Raw genomic sequence first — 24800 nt, 5'->3', positions numbered from 1 at the left:
TGAAGATTTACAAACTTGATGTGATTTCCACCTGGAGGGGATCAAAAGAAAGGAGTGCTAATGTGGTGGGGGAATAGCTACAACCAATCTAAGGAACATTTGGAGCCCCGTGCTTTGCCAACAGCAGTGACCTCCAAGAGTTCAGAAACACAGGCATCCCATCCCTAGGCACAACACAGGCTCTGGGGCTGCCACTGCACCTGTGTCTGCCATGGAGTGTCCACATCATGCTGTGCAAAATGACCCATCTCCATCTGTTGTGTTTCAAAGCTGCTGTGTGGAAAAGACAAGAGTCTCAGAATGAGGAATTTCTATCTTAACTAACCAAACTCACTGTGATGTACTTGGTCTTTAAAAACTTTGAATCAGTACTTCCTTTTTTTTTTTTCCAGAGGCACTTTCCTTCATCTATCTCACTGTATCAATCTTCTGGTTTCCCTTTCTGCTGTTGTGTAATGTTTCCTCTTCTTGCCAGTCAGGAAAATCATGCCACTGTGGGAAAATACAAGATACGTGTTGCTTGTCTCCCACCATGCGTCTGCACATGGAGCGTATCAATTTTGTTACAAACACAGAGTATTCTCTTCAGCTTTCACTGGGGCCATTTATGCACTTCAGTTTTCTGGTCCTTTGGTTCAAGGCTTTATTTAAGAAGTCTACATTTGTGTAGCTTTCGAGATCAAGATAAGGGAATGGCCAATGAAATAACCTCTGAAACAAGTCCTCTCTATTCTTCCTTCAAATAATCCATTCTTTTTGCTTAAAGGTTATTTTCAAAAGTGCTTGATCTTTCCTTCTTATGAAGCATGCTTATGCTGTGCTGCAATACTGAAGTGGGACTTAAAAGAAGACATTCAGAAAGGTTAAGAAAGCAACATCACATTTTATTACACACTAGGAGGAAAAAATGTCTTAGAATAATAACTTGAGAGCATTTTGTATTAAAGCAGATCGAAGACTCAGGTTTTTTCTCTCTGTAAAATTGTCTTAATCTCTTCAACCATTGAAAGTTCTTTGAGAATTTTCAATGTCCCAGCTGAGGAAAACAACAAAGTCAGTTATAGGAATCAATTTCTTCTCCACAGAGGAATCGCTAGGACTTGATCTTGCCTTTTATAGACTTTACAGATTCAATCATTACAGTGTTTCATTTCGACATTCATTTCAGAGGTATTCAAACAAGATGCTTAATCTCAGGGAAGGGGTGGGGAAACAAACCCAAGCACCAAATTTCAGAGAGCTGGTATGACTTTGTAGAAGTTTTTAACAAAATGTATTGTATTTTAGAGAATTAAGTTAATTCTGGATGTCACACCAAAGGCAGCCCACAGCTTCAAATTCTAAATGGAAAGAAACCAGTATTTCAGCAACACCAGCCATCAGCAAACCACGGTGGTGACAGTGACTGAGAAATACTCAAATACATAAAAGCTAATAATAATGGAAGACTTGAATTATCCCTGTATAGACAGAAAAGTTCTGGAGCAGGGCAAGCTACAGTCTTTTATAGCACCACAAGCAAGTAGCTGGCAATGCTGCAAGAGAAGTCACTCTTGGTTGGTCCCGAGAGCTGTGCATGATCTGCTGTGTGATGTAACTACTGAAAAGCCTCTTAGTGCCTGTAATACGCTTGAGCATAACAGCTCTGTAGGAATGAGAGTGCCAAAAATCCCGTCACATTCAGTGTAATAAAATGAAATTCTGAGAGAGTTCTGTAATTATAAGAAAGCAAGATAGGAAGAAGAGCAAAAAGAAATGGTAAGATGCTCTGGAGAAGCTTGGATGCTACCTAGATACTTCACAGCAGAGGTTCCGAATCAGCTCATACAATCAGTCAGAAACAAAATCAACAATCTTTTTTCCTCTCCTTTGGATAACATATTAATGAGCACTTTCCCAATGGTTTTCATCAAAACATAGTCGTTCTGGGACACTTTTTATCTGATCACATTCCAACCCATGCATCATTTGCTGCTGTTAATTATGGACCACTCCTGCATGTGGATCAGTGCCAATCTTCTCTCAACGTGACTGGTACTATCTGTACAGGCCTGGACCAATGCCCTCCTCTGAAAGACTCTAGCATATCCTGGAGAGGTTTGAATATTGCTCAGACACTCAGAGGTTTATCTAGTCCTCCAAATCCAGGCATGTCTCAATTTGGAAGGGTTCAGAGTCCAAACCTAGACCTAAATTTCACAGTTTATGCCCCCATCCCCTGCTATTATTGGCCCTGGGAGCTGAAGGCTCCTGTAGTCACCTCTTTCTCTTGCTGCCCACATACCCAGATGCTGTTGGTATGTTGTGGAGTTGTATGCTCCAGCAGCTGGGAGAGGGTCTGCTATGCTGTCCAGAGTGAAGAGTTTGCTGCCTCCCAAACTCTCCCACAGCCATCCATGCTTGCACACAGGTAAACATAGGACTAAGTTCTGCCATGAGCAAGTAATGGGAAATTGAGTGAGTTGGTGGAGTGTGGCTGTGAAATGCATCATCCTCTGCCTTATATTGTATTGGTATCAAGCATCCCCACAAAACTGAACAAGTTCTGGATTTATATGTGATTTTCCTCTCTGGTCAGAGAATGTGTGCACACTCTCTCATCTACCATCCTGGTATAAATCTGAGGCAAATCCACTAGAGATGGGGAAAAATATCCGAATCAACAGAAGGTGGGAGAGAGTGGTGCCCAGAAAATCAGTGAGTAGAAAGATAACTGATTACTTTGATTTGAAGAGTCCTTGAGCTTGTAAGTGCCACTAGCAGTGTCTGGGAGCCACACCTTTCCAGACAGCACTGGAAGAAAGCGCTGCCTGGACTGGGTATACAGCATGTTAAAGGAAAGCACAAAGGCCTATTTATGATTTTTCTTTTTTTCCTGGTAAAGACAGCTTCAGAAGTCAAATGATAGGCACTGACAGGGAAACTCTGATAGCTTAAGCTTAAAAATTTGATAGGGTTTTGCTGATCCAGGGGAGCGTCGTTGCTTCTGTCCGGATACATCGTGTTTCTGCAGATAATTGAAATCATAGAAGGCTGAGCTGGGGTAAGTAAGGAAAGCTGCTGAGTGGAATAACCAGGCTCCTGAGCTTAATGCAGCAAAGAGATACATGCTTTTACAGGTGTGTCTGACTCCAGAGCTGATAGCTTGGGGTGAAAGGCAATCCAGAATCCAGAGGGCACATGGCTGGGTCCACGTGTGCCGACTTTCTTTCAGAGGGCTGCTGCTCCTGCTCCTGCAAAGAGCATGTGGACAGCTGTCGTCAGAGTTGCACTGAAAGAAAGCTCAAAGGGAAGTTGCCAGCTTGGCTTGGGGGTTTTATTTATTTTTTTTTCCCCCTATCACTCAGCTGCACTGAAGCCCGACACCTCTGGTAGCCAGTGGTGGAGCAGTGAGAAGCTGGTTTCGTTGCTGCGTTATTACAAGAGAAGCCTGGCTGCTTTAACTCTTGCAAAAACCCAGGCAACTCAAACAGAACCCAGTGATGGAGGCTGGCTCCACAGAAGCCAGCAGCAGCTCCCAGGGAGGTACCGGCTGGCTGGATCTTACCCTTGTCACCTGCACTGAAACGGTGACTTTCACTGAAGTGGTGGCAGAAGAGGAGTGGGGATCCTTTTACTACTCTTTTAAGGTATTCTCTTACAGCGTGCGTTACTTTTCTCACGTGCTTGCAGCTCTGGTGCACTTTCAGCACCTCTGTGGGGAGGCAACTAGGATTATTGAACTTTTCTTTCCCAGATATGGGTCAGGGTTTTTTTCCGCTGCAAAGACAGCAGACAGCACGTGTGAGGCATTTACTGAAAAACAAAACAGTTATGTGAACTGGAGTTGAAACTTAACAGGTCTTAGCCAATTGAATCCCTTTCCAAGAGGGGACAGTACTGTATTGCTGTAGTGGTATTGTAATTATCCATGCATCTTTAATCAAAAGCTTGCATTAATTTAACACATCTTTTCTGTAATTTCTCATAACCATCATCTTGACACAAGGGACTTCTTTTCGATTTTCCAGCTGCAACAAACATTGTACACAAGTGGGAGGGTATTTGGTTGGTTTTTGGTGGTGTGAGGTATTTTTTTAAGCCATGACAGACAGGTTCTAATGAGTTGATTTGTTTGTTTGTTTTTAACTCGAGCGAGGGCTTTAATGTCTTTTGAAGGCTGCTGTTAAGAATGCACCAGATGAATCATTTAGTTGTGAGTGCTGTTGACTGACATGGGAAATGTATTCATTCATCTCCAAAACCAAACATCACCCTTTCAATATGTGAACGTAGGAAAAAGATGAAAGAAATACTGAAATTCATCTTTCCTTCAGATTTCTCTGTGTGTTGTCATTGCTTAATTTCATACTGTGTGCCATGTGTCACATCACTGTTGTGGCACACTGTGCAAGTTAAGTTCAAGTTATTAGGAAGCCTGACAAGGAGTATCCTGCCATTCCTGATGGAGCTCAGGACAAGAGAGATCACTGTCACTTGGAAAGATACAGGCACTTACATCATTTGACAATACATGAAGGTAAAAGGGGACATGTTCAGGGGCAATTTTGATTTCTGGGAGACAGTACTCTGACACAATACCAGTGGGATCAGTGAATTACAACAGGTTTCCTTCCCTGTTACAGAAAAAGTTGATCTGTAGTTCTGCAATTAATTAATATAACATCTCTCTTAATACACTGAAGATACTTTTTTTTCTTGTAAGACTATGTTATCTAGTATTTCAAGGATAAAAATTCTTCCCCCTCCTCTTTTTCTTCATCTCATGTTAGACTCCTAAAATGCTCTTGAAAAAAAATCAGAAGCACCAAGCAAAATGGTTTTTAACAACTTTATTTCCCTTGTTCTTTTCACAGTCAGGGCTGTAAATCTGAGCAACGTCATGGGAGCAGTATTTTATAATAGTAAAAGTGACAATTAATTCCCTGATTAGAAAGTCCCCAGGCAGAAAAATGCTCCTTAATAAGGGAGATTGTGTAAATTACAACAATTAGAAAATCATGGATAGTTATGTGTGCTCCTCCATCGCTAAAGGAAACTTGATTCTGTTAGCTGAGAGTTTCTCATTAGACTTGCAGTCCTCTGTTGGATGTTTGGCTCTGGCATACATAGCATGAACTCTGCGAGGAGGTTCACTAATTTCACATCAATTACTAGCATGTTGATAGGCATGGAAATATTTTGACTCTGGAGACAAGTGACAGCTGGTGCTGCTGTGGGGAAGAAGGGATATAGCACCTGCTCTGATGACTACTGTGTAGGGAAGACAGGGCTCCCTGCCAGCAATTTCTGCTCTCAGTAAAAGCTCATGTGTGGAAGGTGCTGTTGACACCTGCTGAGTTGGTTGGCTGTCCTCCACCAGTGCTGCACATGTTGAAGCTGTGTCCTTGTCCCTTATAGCAAGCCAGGCAGCATCTTTTTCCTCATCACAAGCACAAGTTAAACAGCTAAAGCAATAAGAGCTTCAGCTTGGAATAGGCTGAATGGATTAAAACCCAGAGCTCAGTGCTCACAATGCAGCTACACATGCAGTTTTGGCTTTTTATTGAGATTTTTCAACATGTTGTAGCCTGTGGCTAACAGGAAAAGCAGACTGGATGAACAGCCACCCCACTGGCTGCCTGCAGAGCCTGCGTGCTGGGGTGCAGACAGGGCACCCCAGGGCACACAAGCAGTTTCTGCTTGGGAAATGCAGGTGTAGCTTATCTTACCAAAGCAGCCATAGGAAAACATGATCTAAACTGATAAATGGAGTCAAGGGAACAGTTCCTGTGTTAATGACTTTTTAATGATTATGCCCCATGACAGGTATGTAGTGTTTCTCATATGCTGCTTGAACTGTGGGACCAGACTCTGGTTTCCTCTTTTCGTGCCAGCCTGTGCTGTTATACTGTGGTGACAATGTGACAAAAGCAAAATAATGCACCTTGGAGTATTTCAGTGCCAAAAAGTCCTGCTACAGGCTGAGTTGTGAGTGCTTCCCTTCTCCCTCTCTCAGAAGCATTTGAGCTTCTGTCTGCTCCTCTTCAGAGCTTAACAACTAAATCCTGCAATGCTTGAGATTAGAAAGCATTTTGTCAGTTCAATTGGATTTCTTCTTTCCTTCTTTTTAATTTTTTTTTTGGCTGGGAAATGGAGCATTTCATCTACTTGGAGGAATGCACATTTCCCTTGTGGTAGCCATTACCGTAGTTTCTTGGCCAGCTGTTCATAAAGGCTTTGCCCATGGAGTCTGCTTTGGGACCATATCCATCTGTGCTATCTAGGCTGGCTCTCGGAGTTCAAAGTCACAGCCTTTGGGGCAAGATGAGCTGTTGCTTCCCACAGCAAAGGCATTGGCTCATCCCCACCTACGCTCGGATCTTGCTGCTGTGTTATGGCAAACGGTCCCTGAAAATCCAGATCATATTTCTTTTCAGATGTCTTTACATGAGGCATCCAGGTAGGTTGCTATTTTAAACCCCAAGAGCTCCTGTTGGATGTGTCAGCAGAAAATTTAGAACTGATGTGAAAATTGATATTAATTACAGCTCCAACCTCCCAGGCCAAAGGAGAATTCCTTACATCCCTTTACAATCTCCACCATATGCATTTAATCTATCTGTAAAATCTCTAAGCAAGTGTCAACTGCCCTCTGCCAAGTACAGTAATATGAAAAGAACAGAGAGCATCTGAACTCCTGTGGCTGTCACTTTAAGACTTTCTTAACTCTACAAACCTGACAAGGTGCAAACCAGAAACCTACCTGGAGAGAAGATGAAATCTTAGGTTTGCCTCAGTTGTGTATAGGATTGGGAGGCTTCGGTGGGGTTGGAGGAAGCACTTGCCCTTGCCAGGGGAAGCTTCCCAGCCCTGAAGCTTCCCCAGTGATAGGAGCATGTGATCTTCCTCAGGACACAGTAAGGCTCAAGTCTTTTTAAAGAGGTCTACTGAGAAATGGGATATCCTACTTTGATGGAATTGAGTAAAAGTTGGAGTATTCAAAAGGAGAAAAGTTTCAGCCACTGTTCCTTTCTTGGTGTGATAATGTTCCATGATCTTCTGCCTCTCTGAAAAGTCTTCTTCCACCATCTAGCATACTTTCTTATTTTGTTTTATGATGTGTTGAGCTGAGCCCTCACCTGTGGAACAGGACAGGGAGGATTTTGTCAATTACATCCAAGCTTGTTTGGGAACCCCAATCTCTGCTCTGCCAGATAGAAACCCCAGCCACCAGTCCACACGTTGACATCCCCCTCCCTCTGGCCCCATGAGCCTTTTGCCACAGCAGTGACACTGAAGTGTTAGAGCTCTCATGAGGAGTAATGTGCATATTGAATCCACCACAGATGGTTTTACATATATAAACTAAATTCCCAGTGTGTTTGACTCCCTGCCTGTGATGTTGTAGCATTCCTTGAACCTGTATGTTTTAGCCCATGTAGCTCAGATATTAAACAGGACTGCTTAGCCACACCAGAAGCACAAATCTAAGAAGATGGGCTGCTTACCCATGAAGACCAATGCTCTTTACAAAGGTCAGAACTTATTATTTCCAGCAAAGGTCTGAGGAAACCAACTTGTGGAGAGAGGGTTTGCATGGACTTGCTTTGTAGGACTATCAGGTAGCAAGGTTCCATATGACATCAGAGCTTGTTGTCCCTGTCATTCAAATGCAGGAGTCTCTTTATCTCCTGGAAAGCATTTGCCTATGCTATTGCTTGTTCTGATTTTCAAGCACACCTCACGGATCATCCCATCATTGAATGCATAATAGAAAAATAATAACAGGTGCTGTCAAATTTCTGGAGTGATCTCTGCAATTGCAATGATACATTTTAGAGAAATAGGCATATCAAATAATTCGTAAGTAACTTTGCAATCTTTTGGTGGGGGGAGAGGAGGAGAATGGAGTCTACACAAATAAGGTGTCAGGAACTCCTGCACACAGCCTCAGCAGTGTGCTGTAATGACTACCGCTGTTCCTGAGATGCTGCTCTGAGAACGTAATAGCTGATCTCTTTGTGAAACAAATCTACAGTGCTTTTGGCCAGGCTGGCTTCATCTAGTAGCTTAAATGCAACACAGAAGTGATTTGGCTGTATGACAGCTTGCTCTGAGCCAACTGACTTTAGCAGTTTTAAACTAGTAACCCTTGTACTTCTGATTCCATGGTCCACACAGTCACAGGGCTTGTGTCTGCTTCTCCTGTGGAAACATACCTAGAAATCACTCCTTTTTCCTTTTATTTTTAAGGTGTTTTAATTGAACAGATTAGACATGCTTGATCATTTTACCTCTTCCTGTGATTAAGAAAACCCAACCTTTCAGGGTTTTAAACAGAGCTGTCCAAATCCCACGGTTATGGATGGACCATTGAGTGACCTAACATTATCTCTTCATGTTGAAAATTTTCAGGGATAAAAAAATGGATAGATATGCCATGAAAAATGTATATTTTCTGATGACATTAAAACCACAGATGTCTGTCTAATTCTGTGGAAGTTTTCTAGGGTGCAACAGGTAAAAAAACCCACCTGCAATACTGTCCTCATCTATTATTCACCTTGCACCAAAACACAGCAGAATGGCAAACGTGAACTATCTGCTTGAAAAAAAAATAATTGCTACCATTTGTTATTGATTGAAATTTTCCCCTCTATCCCTGTTGTACCTATGGAAGATTTTAAGGGCAGGGTGAGGGTGGTTTGTTTAGCTGCTGTTTGAGTTTCGAAAGATCACAGCAATTCCCATGCACTGAATGTTGTGCACTGAAGGGATCCTGCCTCACCCATGATGGTGAAGTCAGAGCTAAGATCTATGATTTAAAAACAGTGGGGTTCACCAAGCTAAAAAAAAGGATAAATGAAGTTCTGCTGGATTTCAAAGTGACAGCAATCTTAATAACACAATTACCCCTTTCCGTGATAAAACACCCTGATTTAGTGAACAGACCTCCTCAGCTTGTCTGTTCCCCTAAGCCTAAAAGGGAGAAGGTATAATAGGGTTTTTTTCTTCACTGTAAAACACTAACATTCAATGCCATATAGACACAAGCTCATGCAAAACTGCTTCTCAAACTCAGCAGAAGACATCAGCTCAGGTCCCTTCCAGCTCTACCCTTCTTTCATCCATAAAGACTCCTGGGGAAGCGACTGTTGCAATCCCCTCTGACACATTATGAAGGCCTCACGTGGTAATGCATCTCAAGATCACCAAAACACCCTGTAGCAATATGCCAAAGGGATAACAGCCAGCCTGTGAGAAAGCATGTCAGCAAGACAACCTCTGTGTAGGAGATATGATAACCGGTGCCGTTGAAATGGGAAACCAGCAGTTCCAGAGGCTGAACCAAGATTTATGGAGTTTGAATTAGGCTCCATTCCAGGCCATGTTAATAATAATGGTAATAAAATAAAACATCAGCTCCTAGGAGGCTTGTTCTTCTCAGATGCAGTCACAGTGGAAGCACTTTCAAAGGCAAAATACGAAACTTCGCTTTGAACTTTCTCTTTTCTCAATCTTTCTTACCTTGCGGTGGGTTTTCTCAGAGCTTTTCGGTGTCAGCCAAATTGCTCTCCCAAAATGTTCTGGAACATCCTGTGTGAATGCTGTATAGAAACATTGCTGCCTTGCTAGATGGAGAACTTTCTTTCAAAAGGTACTTTGATTACAGAGATGACCAGTACAATTTCTGCTGCTCCTGACAACTGGGGCTTAAGATTTCAGTGATCTTTCCAGTTGTCAGCATGTTTATTTCTTCCTGAGAGAAAGCCTACCAGCAAATGAATCAAGAGGGGTTCAGATATATTGGTACATTTTCTTGAGCATTAGGAGAGGCTTTGAATTAACCCTCTGAACTTTTACATTCACATGACCAGCACTTACTGTATGAAGCTTAATTCTAGACTTAGTATTCCATCCACACTCCCTCTTTTCGTAAGATATTTGGGGCCCTTTGTTTTGTTCCCTCTTGACAGTCAGAACCAATATCTACAACTAAAGTGTGTTTAATGCACCTATAGCTGATCTTCAAGCAGATTTCTGTTAGCTTGGGGTTTTTTCATGGCCCAACATGTGTTGAAAGTTTTAACAAGAAATATGGATATTTCTAGATTACACTTTAACCAAGTTTGTTCTTTTTTATGTATTAAAGAATTTTTTTAGTAGGTGATAAAAACAACAATAGTCACAATCCCTTCAGTGGCATCACATTGTGCTTCTGATAGTCCATTGTTTCTGATGGTTACAAGTTGGCAGAAATTTTTCCTCTTAGGCCTCTGCATAAATGTAAGACAAAGGTGACCTGATACTTTTAAAGTCATTTTTCCTGTGGATTAATATGTTTGTGTCATTTCCATGCTAGCAGCCTTTACATCTGTACTCTTCACTTGCAAGGTGAATTTTAATTTACATAAAGAGTCCCACAAACATGAGTTGTCCATGTTTCTATGATACAATAAATAATACACAACTTGTGCAAAAACCTCATATGATTATGTAAATATAATTAACTTTAAGAGCATTTATTAAAGAAACAAGTCTTGTGCACACTTGTGTGTGCATAGTAATTCAGGTAGGTCAAGACATCTGGAGGACACCTCTGCCAACCACTTGAAAGCAAATTCAAGCTGTGTCAGATTGCTCAGGGTAATGACCACTCAGGTTTTTAATATCTCCAGGGATGGAGAGCCCCCAGCCTCTCTGGGCTTCCATCCCAATTGATCACCTGCAGAATGAACTTTTTTTTCTAATATCTAATATCTAATCAAAATGTCCTGTGTTACAGCTCTCACTTGTGGTCTCTTGTCCTTTCATTCTGCACTTCTGAGAAGAACCTGGCTCCCTCTTCCCTGCAGCTTTCCATTAGGTAATTGTAGTCAGCAGTTAGACTCCACAAAGTTCCTCTAGAGTTCCTTCTGTGGAAGAATCTGGTAGTTTGGGACAGAGGGGGTTTTAATTTGTTTATTCATTTATTTTAAACTTTATTAATTATGTCAGAGCTTGTGCCAGTACCTTTAAGACTCCTTAATTAAATTGAGCCAATGAATGTCAGTCTTTGATTTCTTTCAGTGTTGCAGTCCAAAATGCAATTTGCCTTAGATGTAAATTGCAGATGACACGATGTTGGGCAGGTACATAGGCCTGTTTGAGGACAGGAAGGCTCTTCAGAGGGACCTGAACAGGCTGGATTGATGGGCCCAGGCCAATTGCATGAGGACAAGGCCAGATCCCGGACTTGAGTCACAACAACTCCATGCAATGCTGCAGTTTGAGGTTTTTGTTAGGTTTATCACAGCCTATGGATTCAGAAATTTTGTCAGAGACAAAATAACAAGCCTCTTCTGCATGCAAAGGAAAATGCACACAATCTCCAGACAGTTTTTCTGGCTGTGATGATTTGACCATGACTGGATGCAAGGTGCCCACCAAAGCCACTCTATCACTCTCCCCTTCAGCTGGACAGGAGAGACAAAATATAATGAAAGGTTCATGGGCCAGGTTAAGGACAAGGAGATCACTCAGTAATTACTGTCTGGGATCCAGGCAAATTAATGTATTACCAATCAAATCAGAGCAGGATAATGAGAAATAAACCCAAATCTTAAAATATCTTTCCACCATCTCTCCTGTCTCTCTGAGCTTAGTTCTACTCTTTATTTTCTCTACTTTCTACCCTTGAGCAGTACAGGAGATAGGGAATGGAGGCTGCAGTCAGTTCATCACACATTGTCTTTGCTGCTTCTTCCTCCTCAGCAGGACTCCTCACACTTCCCCTGCTCCAGTGTGGAGTCTCTCCCATGGGAGACAGTCCTCCATTAGCTTCTCCAACATGAATCCTTCCCACAGGCTACAGTTCTTCGTAAACTGCTCCAGAGTGGGTCCTTCCCATGGGATGCAGTCCTTCAGAAACAGACTAATCCAGCGTGGGTCCCCCAGAATCACAAGTACTGCCAGCTCGGGCCCCCTCTCTTGATGGGGCTACAGGTCCTGCCAGAAGCAGGGGGTAACAGCCTGCTTTGGGCATCCACCTACTCCAGTGTGGGGTCCTCACTGGGTGGCAGTGGATCTTTGCTCTACTGTGGTCCTCCATGACTACAGAGGCAAGGCCTCACCATGGGCTGTACCATAGGCTCAGTAGAATCTCTGCTCCAGCACCTGCAGCACCTCCTCCCTTTCTTCTTCACTGACCTTGGTGTCTGCAGCATTGCTTTTTTCATGTATTCTCACTACTCTATTTGGCTGCAATCACATTGGTTTGGGTTTTTTTTCCCCCTTCTTAAATACTTTATCCCAGAGGCACTAACTTGTTTCTGATCAACTCGGCCTTGGCCAGTGGTGGGTCCATCTTGGAGCCTATTGGCATTAGCTCTGCCATGGGAGAAGCTTCTAGAAGCTTCTCATAGAAGCCAGCCCTGCAGCCTCCTCACTACCAAAACTTTACCATGCAAACCCAATATGCTGGCTTGCACTTAAGCCATGAAGAAGCTTGCTTCATTGACTAAAGCTGGTTAGAATCTTAAAGCAAATTAGTAAAACATGAACATGAGCTCCAGATGTCAAGCAATTGCATGCTCCAAACATAGCAGGCTCGTGGCATAGCCAGGCATGCAATGGTTGTAGTCAAGCCAAGGAAATCCTCTTGAGTTTGATTTTTTCAGTGACCTTATTTAAGTCATCAACATGTTTAGTTTTTCTAATAGGAAAGAATTGTTGTATGACACTAGTCTCTCTCACAGCACTCCCATGTAATGTAGTTAGCAGTGCCCGTTGCAAAAGCAGCCCTTGCCAAAAGCTTCTACACAGAGCTTTGGGAGATGTTATTATCTCTCTTTTTATCCAGAATGCCTCTGATGTCTGTGCAACGTGTTATTAAACAGTATTCCTTGTAAATCACCTTGCTGAGGGCTGTTACAAAAAGAAGAATTTTGCTTGATGAGCAAACACAGCATGAAATGAAACACCTCTATGTCTAAGCAACCTTAAGGTGATGAACAAAACAACATTATTGAAAATGTAGCTGAAGGAAGGATCCACCAGCCACCTCTCTAATCTTATAACTATTTCTGAGACCTCCACAGATGGAGGTTTCACTGACTCAATCTATATCTGTATCATATATATATGTGGTATCTTTTTAAGTGCTTTTTTTAAAAATTGGTCAACCTGAATTTCTGTTCTGTAGCTTTGGTTCACTGATTTTTGGCCAATCCGTGGTGAAACTGAAGAAAAGATTATTCCTTTCCTTTTTTATGTCAATATTTTTACGTCTTCAAGGCTGTGTTCATATTTTCCTGAAGCTTGCTTTTTTTTTCTAGATTACCTGCAAAAAATTGCTGATTTGCTGACTTAATTTAGTCAGTTGGTTTGCCTGGCTATATCATCTACACTGCTGTCAACTCATTGCTCTGTGTCTCTCTTGAAGCAAGGCATCCAGGAGTGGTACAGCAGCTGGGTACAGTGGAAGGATTAAAGCACATGAAACTAGTGTCAATCCCATGATGATGGTTGTTACTCTAGTGGCAGGGTGACATTATTAAATCACATTCCAGTTGTGGGGCACTTTACCTGCTGCATGTGGGGAGGGATGTTTTGAAGGCTTTCCAAACCCAGTGTGGTTACATCCACTGCACTGTACAGTCCTGCACTTCTCCTTTGTTGAATAGCACCTTGGGTTTTGTCCAGTGCATATTTCCAATTCATCAAGATGGTTTTGAATTCTAATCCTAGCCTCCACAAAGGCCTTTATCACAGTGGACATCCCATTAATAACCACAGAAGTTTTCATTCTGCAAGCTAGAGCCAACTGAGAGAGGCTACAGTGAATTAAGTTCCCTATTGTTACAGCTCCTTAATCCCCAAGAATGGGATCTTTCTCTTCTCTCTGAACGGCATCTACCACAAATACATTAATAGAAACTTTGGCTTTCTTCCTTTGTCTATGGGCTTTCAAACTTACCTCTCCTATATTCAGCTTTTGCACCTTTAGTGTTATCTTTGTAGTCTGGTTTAACTGTGTATTTCCGTAGAGCCTCAGCCTAAAATTGCTAAACTGTTAAGCACTGCTTTTTAACTCGGCAGGGGGGGATTTGAACAGACTGTATGTGCTGTGTCTCTATGGTTGGGAAACACTCTCAACACAGTTTCTGATGCTCTGGAAGTATTTTTTTCTGAGGGAATCAGAAGATTCATGTGTCAAATCCTTCTTCTATTTGTACTCGGATCATTATGATTTGGAATCATATTCATTTCTTTCAAGAAAATGCTCTCCTGGTTTTTACACCAGAGAAAATGAGAGCAAGTCTTGCCCCTTAGTTTTCTTCACATGTGAAAGATCTTTTCTGAAATTGAAAAGACAAAGCAAACCCTGAGGAGTATCCACTGATTTCAAGGACAAAAGTAGTGTGAAACTTTACCTTTTAAAATTGTAATTACCTTCCAAAAAGACACTCCATTCCCATTCCTGTACAAAGAAAATGGATCTCCATAAAACTACTTCTATCATGTCCCTGCCACATTTTGTGAAGGGAAATTATTACCAAGAAATTCCAGAGATTTTTAGACACCCAAAACAAGATGTTTGGGGGTTTTTTTTGGTCTAAAAGTTAGCATCCAGCCTACACAAGGTGTCTTCTCTAGGTCACTCTACCATCAGTGCAGACAGGCCATCCCAAGGTAGGTGAGATGAGTCATCTCACTCATCTCTGAGACACTGCTATAATCTAGACAAGACTATGATAGTTTAGAGCAGTTTTCTTTTGAGTTTTAAAGTTAGGCAAGATGACCCAAATGGTAAATTACATTGACCATTCCCAGATAATGCACTGGGAAAAGTGAAATCACTTAAATATAGCCTTTATTTTATGCTTAAACTAATCTCTGGGTTCCCACACAGAATAGAGCCTCAAATTGCTCATACTCCAGGTCTAGCCTCTCCTGCATGCCCACGTAACCTGCAGGGTAGGATGGCTACCTACCTGGAGCAAAGCTGGCTGGGGGCTGGCTCCCACAAGTGTCTCCTGAGCAGAGGAAGCACCACGGTTGCTGGCTGGAAAGCGACTCAGATCTGAAGAGGTGCTAAAGCTCATGGCAAAGCAATCTACTCCTCAGCCCTACTCCTTTTCTGCCATTTCACCTTCCCTCCCCTCACTTGCAGATGAGCTGCTTCATCTCTACATGCAGCAGGAATCCTAATTTCTGCTCACCTGTGCCTGACAAATGCTTTTAATGAGTGCCCTCCCCTCTTTCTGCTCCATCCCCAGGCAAGCAGGCACAGGTCTTAATGACAACCTCCTTTCCTCCACTTGCTCAGGACAGTTCCTTGGGGTCACTTCTGTAGGGGCCAGGAGGTGAAATCCCTCTTGAACTTCAATCCTTCTCAGTCTCCTCCCTTTTCCTCTAGCTCCTGTGTCAGGAACTGGAAGGTCAAAAAAACCTGCTTTGACATGACCTGAAACTCATCCCAGTTGCTAGAAACTGAAACCAGGTGATATGTGCCTCTGAAATACTGAAAAGCCACAATAAGTCAGGGCAGGGGACTGAAGGTTCTGTATTTTATTCATACAGACTTTCTCCATTGGAAATGTCAAAGGCAGAGGTCTGCTCAGGAGCAGCAGGCTCTGTTAGACAAAATGTAAGAGATCTCTCATGGAAATTGGGTTTACTTTGACCACTTTGAGTGATCCAAATATCTATTTTTTCCTCAGAATAGAGTAATAATGTATATATTATTGCTGCTAGATATATTAGGACTTTTTTTTTCTCCTAAGCTCCCCTGATCTACATCTTTCAAACCTGTTACTGTGAAAAATCATCTCTTTTCTACTGATCTTTGCAGATGAGGAACAGAACCATCTTCCTCCATGACACTATGTGCAGCTTTATACAGGACAGGTTTTTATTTTCAGAAGGGAGATTTTTGCAGAAATGTAGAATATTTTCTCCCCACTGACCCCACTCTCACCAGTCTCAGTGTTTCTCAGGGCATCAGACTAAACACACACTTCACACTCTCATATGGCAAGAGGAAACCTACAGACTACTGAAAAACGACTATCCCTCACCTAGAGAGGATCAAACGGGGTTTGGTAGGACAAAAAGACGTGCACTCACAAAACAAGTAAAAGTAGGTAGGCACATCCTTGTTCTTGCAGTCAGAGGGTCGTGATGCTTTGAGAGCAAGAATAACTTGTTTCCTTACTTTCTTTTTCTTTGAGCACACTACCACTAGGGGACGTTTCGTCATCACGTATCACTCTTCACACAATTTTACTTTTCCTTACAGTGGGTCAGGCTTTCTTTTCAATCTTGGTACTCATCTACATCATGGAGTGGATGTCTGCATTATGTAGGTCTCGTGGATGACTCCTACTCACTGGGGCTGCAAAGAAGTATTTATTTCCCCACTTCTCCAAAGGAGATCATCTACAGATATCTCTTACAAAGCGAGGCAGCTGTTTACTTCACAGCTTGCTCGACCAACACAAGGAAACTGAGGGCTGCCTCTCATTTTGGTGTTAAGAGCTGAATACAGACACCGCTAGTGTTTGTGTGAAGGTAGAAGTAACATTACAGGCACTGCAAATCAAACTGGAGTGAACATCACCACCAGTGATGCATGTTAAGTGTTTTCTGAAAGGACAAGTATATCTTTTAGACTAAACAATTAGAGTTCAAGTGGCAAAACTCACACTTCACTCCTTTTTTCTGTTCTCATCTCCTTTGTCATAGGATAACTGTCTGGTTTAACCTAAATGACTAACCACTCACCTACCAATACACTTTTTTTTTTGTTCTCTCTGATACAGACAGAGCAGCTGGTGACTTTGTGGATCCTCTTTATTGTCACAATTGCTGGAAATGCCATCGTGCTCTTCTCTACCTGGAGGAGGAAGAGGAAATCTCGAATGACCTTCTTCGTCACACAGTTGGCAATCACAGGTAGTATGTGGGAGGGGAAAGGGCGTCTGAACTGTATAGGAATCAGTATTAAAACAAAGCCCAAGAAATCACAAGTTAAGTGGTGAAGAATGCAGTTGCCATCTAAAATCCAGCTGCAAATTGCCATAAGACAGATGAATGGCTGCTTATCTCATGGTTCAGTCTGCCTCTGGTTTAAAAAGATGTTGCTAGATGTAGTTGTGTCTGGGTCAGGTACAGGAGCTTCAGCTCCTCGATTCCACTGAATTCATCTTCCAGTGTGAATTTGCATCCATGTTTAACAAAAAGTTATGTCCCTGGCTGTTGTCATGGAAGTGTTTAGATTAAACTGCTGTGAGGTGATTCTCCAGTGTTTTTCTACTAAAACTGTTTCTAGAGTACTTCATAATGGTATTGCTTCATCAGTTACGCTCTTGTGTTGAAGACTAAAAATTGCTTCATGTTGTCTGGTTTAACCAAGTAAGGGAAATATTAAAATGGAAATGTGGAGAAGAAAGCATTTAGTTAATTTCTTTTTTGAACACAAGAAAGGATGCTGACCCAAGAACTTCATAGCTTTTAAACAAAATGGAAAATGTACAGAAATCTGGTTTGCAAATATGTCAATATCTCAGCAACTAGGAATGGAAACAAGAGCATAGCCAGCACATTGTTTCTCTGTGGCCTTGAATGGATTGAATTTGTTGGGCTTTAAGTTTCCCAAGGGAAAATATGTGCTGTTTTTATAACAGTGTCCTGCTACCAATCCCTGCTTACAAGGCAGCCCTGTTGTATTGTTTGTGCATATTGGATATATTTATATACCCATTTTTTCTTTGGAAAATATGGTAGGAATTACAGCACTTTGCCTTTACAGAGCTATTTAACATGTGGTTTTCCCAGCAATATTGCATTCTCCTTTGATATCTGTTATATCTTTGTTTAAATTAGAAAAGCAAAGGACTCCACTCCCCAGTTTTCAACATACACTCTTTGCAAGCAAACAAACTCCTGCTCATGGTCTCAGCCAAGTCTGCCCAGGAGCTTGTCCCACTTGAAGAATTGCTGACAGCTGAAACTGTTTAACCAAGGTGCTCAAAGTGATGCAAAGAGACTGTCAAATAGGTACAGGTGGTGTAAGAATTGTTACAAGGGAAGGAGGTGAAGGTTTGTACAGACTCCAAGTGCTGATAGCTGTTTTTCTTATTCACTTGTGAGTCATCTGTAATAAACTGGTTTCCCCTTTTATCTCGGTCGTGACTTTTGTGTCACTTCCTTCATGTGCCAGCACTATTTCTCATCAGGTAAAGTGTGTTGATACAGCCTTACAGCACAGTTTGGAAGCATCAATCACAGATCAGTGTTACAGTGTTCAACAGGAATTGCAAAACAGCCAGTCTCTGTTCAAAGAGCTCCCAACCCCAGATGAATATATGGAAGATGGTAACAGGTAGGCAACCAAGCAATTATATGTGAAAAGAATGCAACTGAAACCTCAGACGGATATCATCCACTTTCTGCTTACTGTCATCAGGGAGCAGAGTGCTGAGGATAAACATCATGAGAAGTGCTCAGAAAGTGAGGAGGGTGGAAAATTATCTAGTGTGGCACAGAGGGCCCAGATCATACATACATACATAGGTAACAGAAGATAGGTACTAATAGGAAGAGCTTAACTAAGCAGCAAAAGGTCTTGCCCTTGTAAGAGAGCAGATGTATTTACTGCAGCAAAGAACCAGCATAAGGACATGGTATCCAGGTGAAAGGAATAAAGCAAGAAGATAAAAGCATCTGGATCAAGATAGCTCTCGAGAAGGTTGATTCATGTGAGCTGTACTGGGAGGAGGCTACTGCTGTGGTGAGTAAGAGTCTGGGTGTCCATTTTGCCATTTTGGATCCACAGGAAAGGCTAAATTTTTGAATTAGAATGGAAATTAATGGGAAGCTATTCACCAGGGATTCAAATACCACGAGAGGAGGGCAAGGCATTGCAAGTGCAGTTTTGAGGGAGATGGAATAATCAGTGGCAAAGCCAACAAAGCAAATACGCTTTAGTTGTGGGCAGCAAATTGTGCTATACAGCTGACATTACAATAGTGACTGAGGTCCATGTGTTCCACTTGCTGATTCTTCTGACCTCCCCTTCCCTAATATTATCCCTAACTTTTAAAGTCAGAGCTCCAAAGTGCCTGAGTTCAATAGCCTGTTCCATTTCATATTACAGAGATTCACATAGAAAACTCACTTAACATTCACATCTGCAATGTTAAAAGAAAGAATAGCAGCTTGATCAGCAAGGCTCCTTGCAAGCAATGTTGACTTCTTTTTTTGTGATGCAGGAGTCAGAACTCTAATTTATCTTCCCGCACCAAGAGCTCTTGTCAGTATTTTGGCACAAAGAAATGACTTAATTCTTGAAATGGAGCCATTTCACTTTCTTATCTTCAAAAATATTAATAAGAACAAAGCAAGCTGGCAACAGTCATCATCCTTTCACAACAAGTTATGAGGTAGACGCAGAACATTATGAAAACACTGGCTTGTCACATTGCTTTGACATGCCAGGCATATTTAAATCCTACCAGCTCAAACTTAATCTCCCGACAAACGATTTCTGCTTAGTCAATATTACTACTTCCATCTATTTTGAGATTCTTAAAATATTTATTATTTCTGCCCCAGTAGCAGAGGGAAGAATAATGGATATAGCTTTATCAATGCAGGCATTTCAAAGCCATTTAAAAACTTTTGGTCTATCGATCTGCGGCTCAACAGTTGAGTAGTCCTCAATTCTAATGTCTTCCCACCAATACAGTATCAAAATGAAATGAAAATACAGCCTTTGTGTTAGAATAAACAAGGTATTCAAAGCAAATTGTGCATAATACATGAGTAGGAAATGAGCACTGTTGTTGTCCTTGACCGGTTGCCAAGCCAGATGCAGAAGAGAAGCAACTAACTGATTGAGGCTTCTTTCAATGAAGCCAGCATTCAGTGGTTCAACCTACTGGGCAAAGTTCAGAGATAAGCCTCTGTACTGACCTGTTACTACACTATAGTTCAACACAAGGCTCAAGGCTGCAGGGATATGTAGGAATGTGAGTAATCCCTTCAACTTCAGTGCGCTTAAAGATGTTGCTGAAGCCTGGATTCAAACTATTTTGTATTAAATATGTGCCTATACAATGCCTTTGTGGGTACTACATTTAAGCCTATGTTTCATTCCAGCTCATGCATAAATCTTTTTGAAATTATCTGGGAATTAAGCACTAGGAAATCAGCTAAGAGTTAACAGCTGAGTTGAACAATAGTGCTAATCACTTAGTATCAGCTAATTTAGCAAAGAGGAATATTGCCTTGTTTGCCACGTGTTCAGTTTGCTTTCAGGCATATCCCTTTTTTTGTAATGGGGTTTTTTTCTGAGAAATAAGCTCACCTCTGAAGACTAAAACTAAAGCTAGGTTTCCCACAGATTTCTATCTCCAAGGCAATTTAGTTTCTCAGAAAGTGTAAGCTCTGATGATCACTCTGTGAGGATGGTGTTTCTAAAGACTTTATCCAAAATAGGTTTCTTATGAGTTTAGCACAAGTTATGCTCGTGGCATAGCCATCTCTCCTGGCAGGAAACCTTCCACATCTTCCCCTGCCTTGTGACATTTCACATAACTTGCAGCTTCTTAGTGCCTTTATGATCTTTGCCTCTGACTGAATCCACCAAGTGGTTCAAGACCGAAGGGTGAGGTCTGTCAGGCGAGTGAGTTCACAGGCATAGTGCCACACTGGAAATTTTCAATCAACACATAGTTGCTTTAAGATGATTTGACCACACGTTTGTACCCATTTAGATCATATTAATGAGCTCTACCAGATGAAGGTTATCTTAGCTCTATATGCAAACTGATGAGCATACATAAAACAGAATTATTTGAGTAGCATTGGACAATGGATATCATTTATTAGCTAAACAATCCGTTTAATGAAACACTTCTATTATTTGACCAATTCTAAAACTGATCAAGCAATACCTTAAAAAACACTGCTGAAAGGTATTTTACTTCTGGAAACATCTGGAAAGCTGGAGCTGGAAATGTTGTGATCATTAGTTTTGTGACTTTCTCTTACTAATACAACATTTATCAGAAGTCAGTACTTTAAGAACAGTGTTAGATTTTGTCCATTGTTTGGAGGAGAAATATATGTAGGCATTTTACTGAATGCCCAATTTTAAGACATAGGCTTACAGACCTGGCTGGAAATACATGTTCATGTAGGTACTGCTGTGGTTGGACTGAAGAGGGAAAATAAAAAGAATGTCACCTAACTTCTATGGTAGCTTACATATAAACACAAAAATCAAAGACTACCTGTAAAAGTATTTAGCTAGTGTGTATACAGAAATATAAATGGCAAATCCTAAGGGATTACTTGAGAATGACATTAAAAAGACAAAGAGGTACATATAAAAGTATCTCTTCATATTGCTGCCACCTTCTTTAGGCCCTCCCAGAAAGATGGATCATGGTCCATAAGTAAATGCACTCCTTTTATTCAGTGTTTAATAATAAGCTAATACACTTAAAACTTGCTATGAGAAGATTATGTGAGCAAATGGGTGGAAATGAACAATACTAAAGCAAGAAGTGCTTCTGCCCAGAGAGAGCATGATTGTGGAGCTAAATCCAACTGGTCTTAGCTCTCAACTTCTAGGACGTCTTCAGTTAAGATAGCTGAAGACAGAGTCTGACAACTAATCTCATAGTAAGATGCACTAAATAAGTCCATGTAGTATTACAGTCATACTACTACAATGATTAAGCATGAACAAACACATTAGAAACTATCTTTCCTTTCTTCTTTTCTTCCTACACCAAGACCACTATGGCACTGACTGCTTTAATGGACTGTCCTTCAGTACTTTTCTTCCTTGTCTGTGCCACTTGAAGAAAGGAAGATGACTCGTTACTTACTCCCTGATCTGTGTGAAAGCTTCATATAACAACATCATTACCAAAATTAATGTGTAGAACAATATTAACAGATAATTGTCTCCGTTCCAGCTTTTCAGCTGGAAAATAGTGCTTGTAATACTTCTGCACTTCAGAGAAATCACACATGAATTCATCAGTTTTACAAGTACCTTAGACATCATAGTGATTATGAGCATTAGATTTTAATTGCACACATCCAATTATCATAGAATCAAAGAATGGTAGGGGTTGGAAGGGACCTGTAGACATCATCTAGTCCAATCCCACTGCAGAAGCAGGTCCACCTAGATCAGCTTACATAGAAACATGTCCAGGCAGGTCTTGAAGACCTCCAAGGAAGAAGCCTCCATACCCTCCCTGGGCAGCCTGTGCCAGGGCTCCCTCACCTCAACAGGGAAATAGTTTTCTTTATGTTTAAATGAAACTTTATGTATTCTAGCTTCATCTCATTACCCCTTGTCCTGTTGCTAGCTACAATAGAATAAAGGGATGCACCAACCTCCTGATACTCACCATTTAGATACTTGTAAATATTATTAGGATCCTCAACAATTAGCAGCAAATTGAGTAAGACACCTTAATGGAAGTGAACTGCTGGCAACCAAAGAGCCCATAGAGTTCCCAGTTATACTGGAAAACATAATTTGTGAGCTGGATCTTGTCTGGAACCTGCCATCATCCCACCCAAAACACAGAAACCTAATGCAGAATGATTAACTAATGCAAAGTTTATCTCAACTGGTCCCAGAAATTTGTGGCTTTCACCCCTTTCCATACCTTTATTTTCTGCTAATTTATGAGGGAAAAAATGAAGACTGAAGAAAGGTGAGAATCCTACCAGTATCCTACTTGTAGAAAAGAAGACTTAGAGGAAGTGGCAATTGTACTGTGGATTTAATTCATAAAATTGAAGGAAGGATATATGCATTTGGTATGTTTATTATGCCCTAAAATGTCTTGAAAGTGTAATTAACATAGAGTGAGGAAAGAATCTCTGCTAATGGATTGTGTTTTACACTTACGTGTTCCCATCACAACTGAAAAGGATGTATCAAAATTGAAAAGGAAGAGTGTAATTTGTTAATATTCCCTCAGGCTCAAACCCCTGAAACTTGCTGGGGTACCCAATGGCATCTAAATCCCACAATTTTGGAAGCAGTCTGATTCCCCAGCACCTAACAGGAAGTCCAAGTGCTCTGCAGTTCACCTGAGTGTACACACAACTTGAAAAACAGGGAAAGGAGTAGATTACCTTCACCTTTCCTCTGCAGGCTAGAGAAACTACACCATTTAGAACAACTCTTCATTTTGCATTCACAGAACAAATGAGAATCAATTCACCAAGAGCAAAAATGGTCTCTGGGAGTAAACAGGAATATTAACATTACTTATTCAGTGCATGTCATGAAACTATGTTGAATTGTCTGGACTAGGAGTGAATAAGAAAATTCCTTGTGTGGCTGCATTCATTACCTGGAGAAGCAGCAACCATTTTCCATCCTGATTCTGCCAAGAAGGCTAACTCAGTGACTGGAAAACAACATGGGACTGACTTACTTTAAGTTAGGTATGTATTAGTGTACATCCACCCCAAAACTGAGACATAGTCCAAGATAAGATAAACATGGTCACTGCCTGCAACACCCCACAGTAAGATGTGGCAAAGCAGATTTCACATCCATTGCTGTTTCTGGCAATTTAATATCACCTAGCAGAAACTCAAATTCTCTTTTGAACTTTAAGTCAGATTTGAAGGTGAATCATAGTACACTAGATCATAATAAGCAACTCAGACTCTGACACTATACAATTACAGTTTGATGTTGTGAATCATGTTTTACTATACTCTTACGTGCACTTACGCTTATGTCTAGCTCTAATCATTCTTGTCTGCATGTATGGTTAGTCAAGACAAGACCCCACCTTTCCTGAGGTAAATATCTTATACATGCATTTGTCTTAAAATGCATTTGCTCCTAAACCAAGCCTATGGCAGGTGGAGTAAAAAGTAGAATAGCCTCAGAAGTTAGGAAAGCAAACCAAGAGTGAGCATTAGCATCAAAACTGAGAGACAGAAAGAAGCTTTACGTAAAGGAGGAGAGTCTCTTGAGAGTGTAAAAATCTCTATTTCACAGTATTTGATCCTAAAGTCAAAGGAAAATTGGCACAGAAAATAAAGCAGATTTCATGTTTTAGAGGTGAAAACATGAGGCTAGAGGTCTGACATAGACAACCTGTCATCCTGAAAATACATTGCTCCAACCCAGGCTAGTAGTGTAGGAATAACAGTGAAATTGGGACTAGCATTAATCTAGTTATATAAAAACATTAAATCTAGTTACAGTTTCCTTGTGAGGTTTAATGTAAAACAAACTACTTCTGGTGCAAAATCAACTGTCCTTGGAAAGGTATATTTATATTCCACCAAGTCTGGGGCTCTCAGAAAAAAAGGTGGCCTTGGAGGACTGGCAGTAACCCTGTGGTCTCAGGCAGTTCGGTTGCCTTTGCCCTCTATCAGTAACAGAGCTGATCTCAGTGCAGTAGCCAAAGAGTTTCAGTCTAGAATGTGATATCTCAAAAAACACACTGGTTAGTGCCTCACCAGGGAGTTCTCGGAGAGGTGAGATGGTCCAAGAGTGTAGAAATGAGCTGTAGATTTGCTGATGGCTACTTCTTCTGCTTTATTTTCCAATTCCAAACCAAAATTAAAGTATTTTCAACCAGCCTGGGCCCAAAGCTTGTGTACTCTATATTTTGCCTGATGTTCCTATATTTTTAGATACCTTCTTAAGGGCTGAGTAGAAAGTCCAGGGCTGGACATGGTATTCTTGCTTGCTCTGACTCAATCCATTCTAGCTCACTGAAGTAGCCCTGGCATAGAAGCAAAAAAAACCTATCTGAAGTGATGTATCT

General features: G+C 41.2%; 1 protein-coding gene across 1 annotated transcript in view; it reads left to right on the top strand.

Moving 5' to 3' along the window:
- Nucleotides 1-3482: 3482 nt before the first annotated feature.
- Nucleotides 3483-24800, top strand: part of NPSR1 (neuropeptide S receptor 1) — a 58632-nt gene continuing 37314 nt past the window's right edge. The window contains exons 1-2 of the mRNA XM_061996873.1: nucleotides 3483-3629; nucleotides 16788-16920. Coding sequence (XP_061852857.1) covers nucleotides 3483-3629; nucleotides 16788-16920 — 280 coding nt within the window. The remainder of the gene's footprint in view (nucleotides 3630-16787; nucleotides 16921-24800) is intronic.

This window comes from Colius striatus, chromosome 5, assembly GCF_028858725.1.
Source record: "Colius striatus isolate bColStr4 chromosome 5, bColStr4.1.hap1, whole genome shotgun sequence".
NCBI lineage: Eukaryota > Metazoa > Chordata > Aves > Coliiformes > Coliidae > Colius > Colius striatus.
Note: the sequence above shows the minus strand (reverse complement) of the source record. Positions and strands in the feature narration are given on the sequence as shown.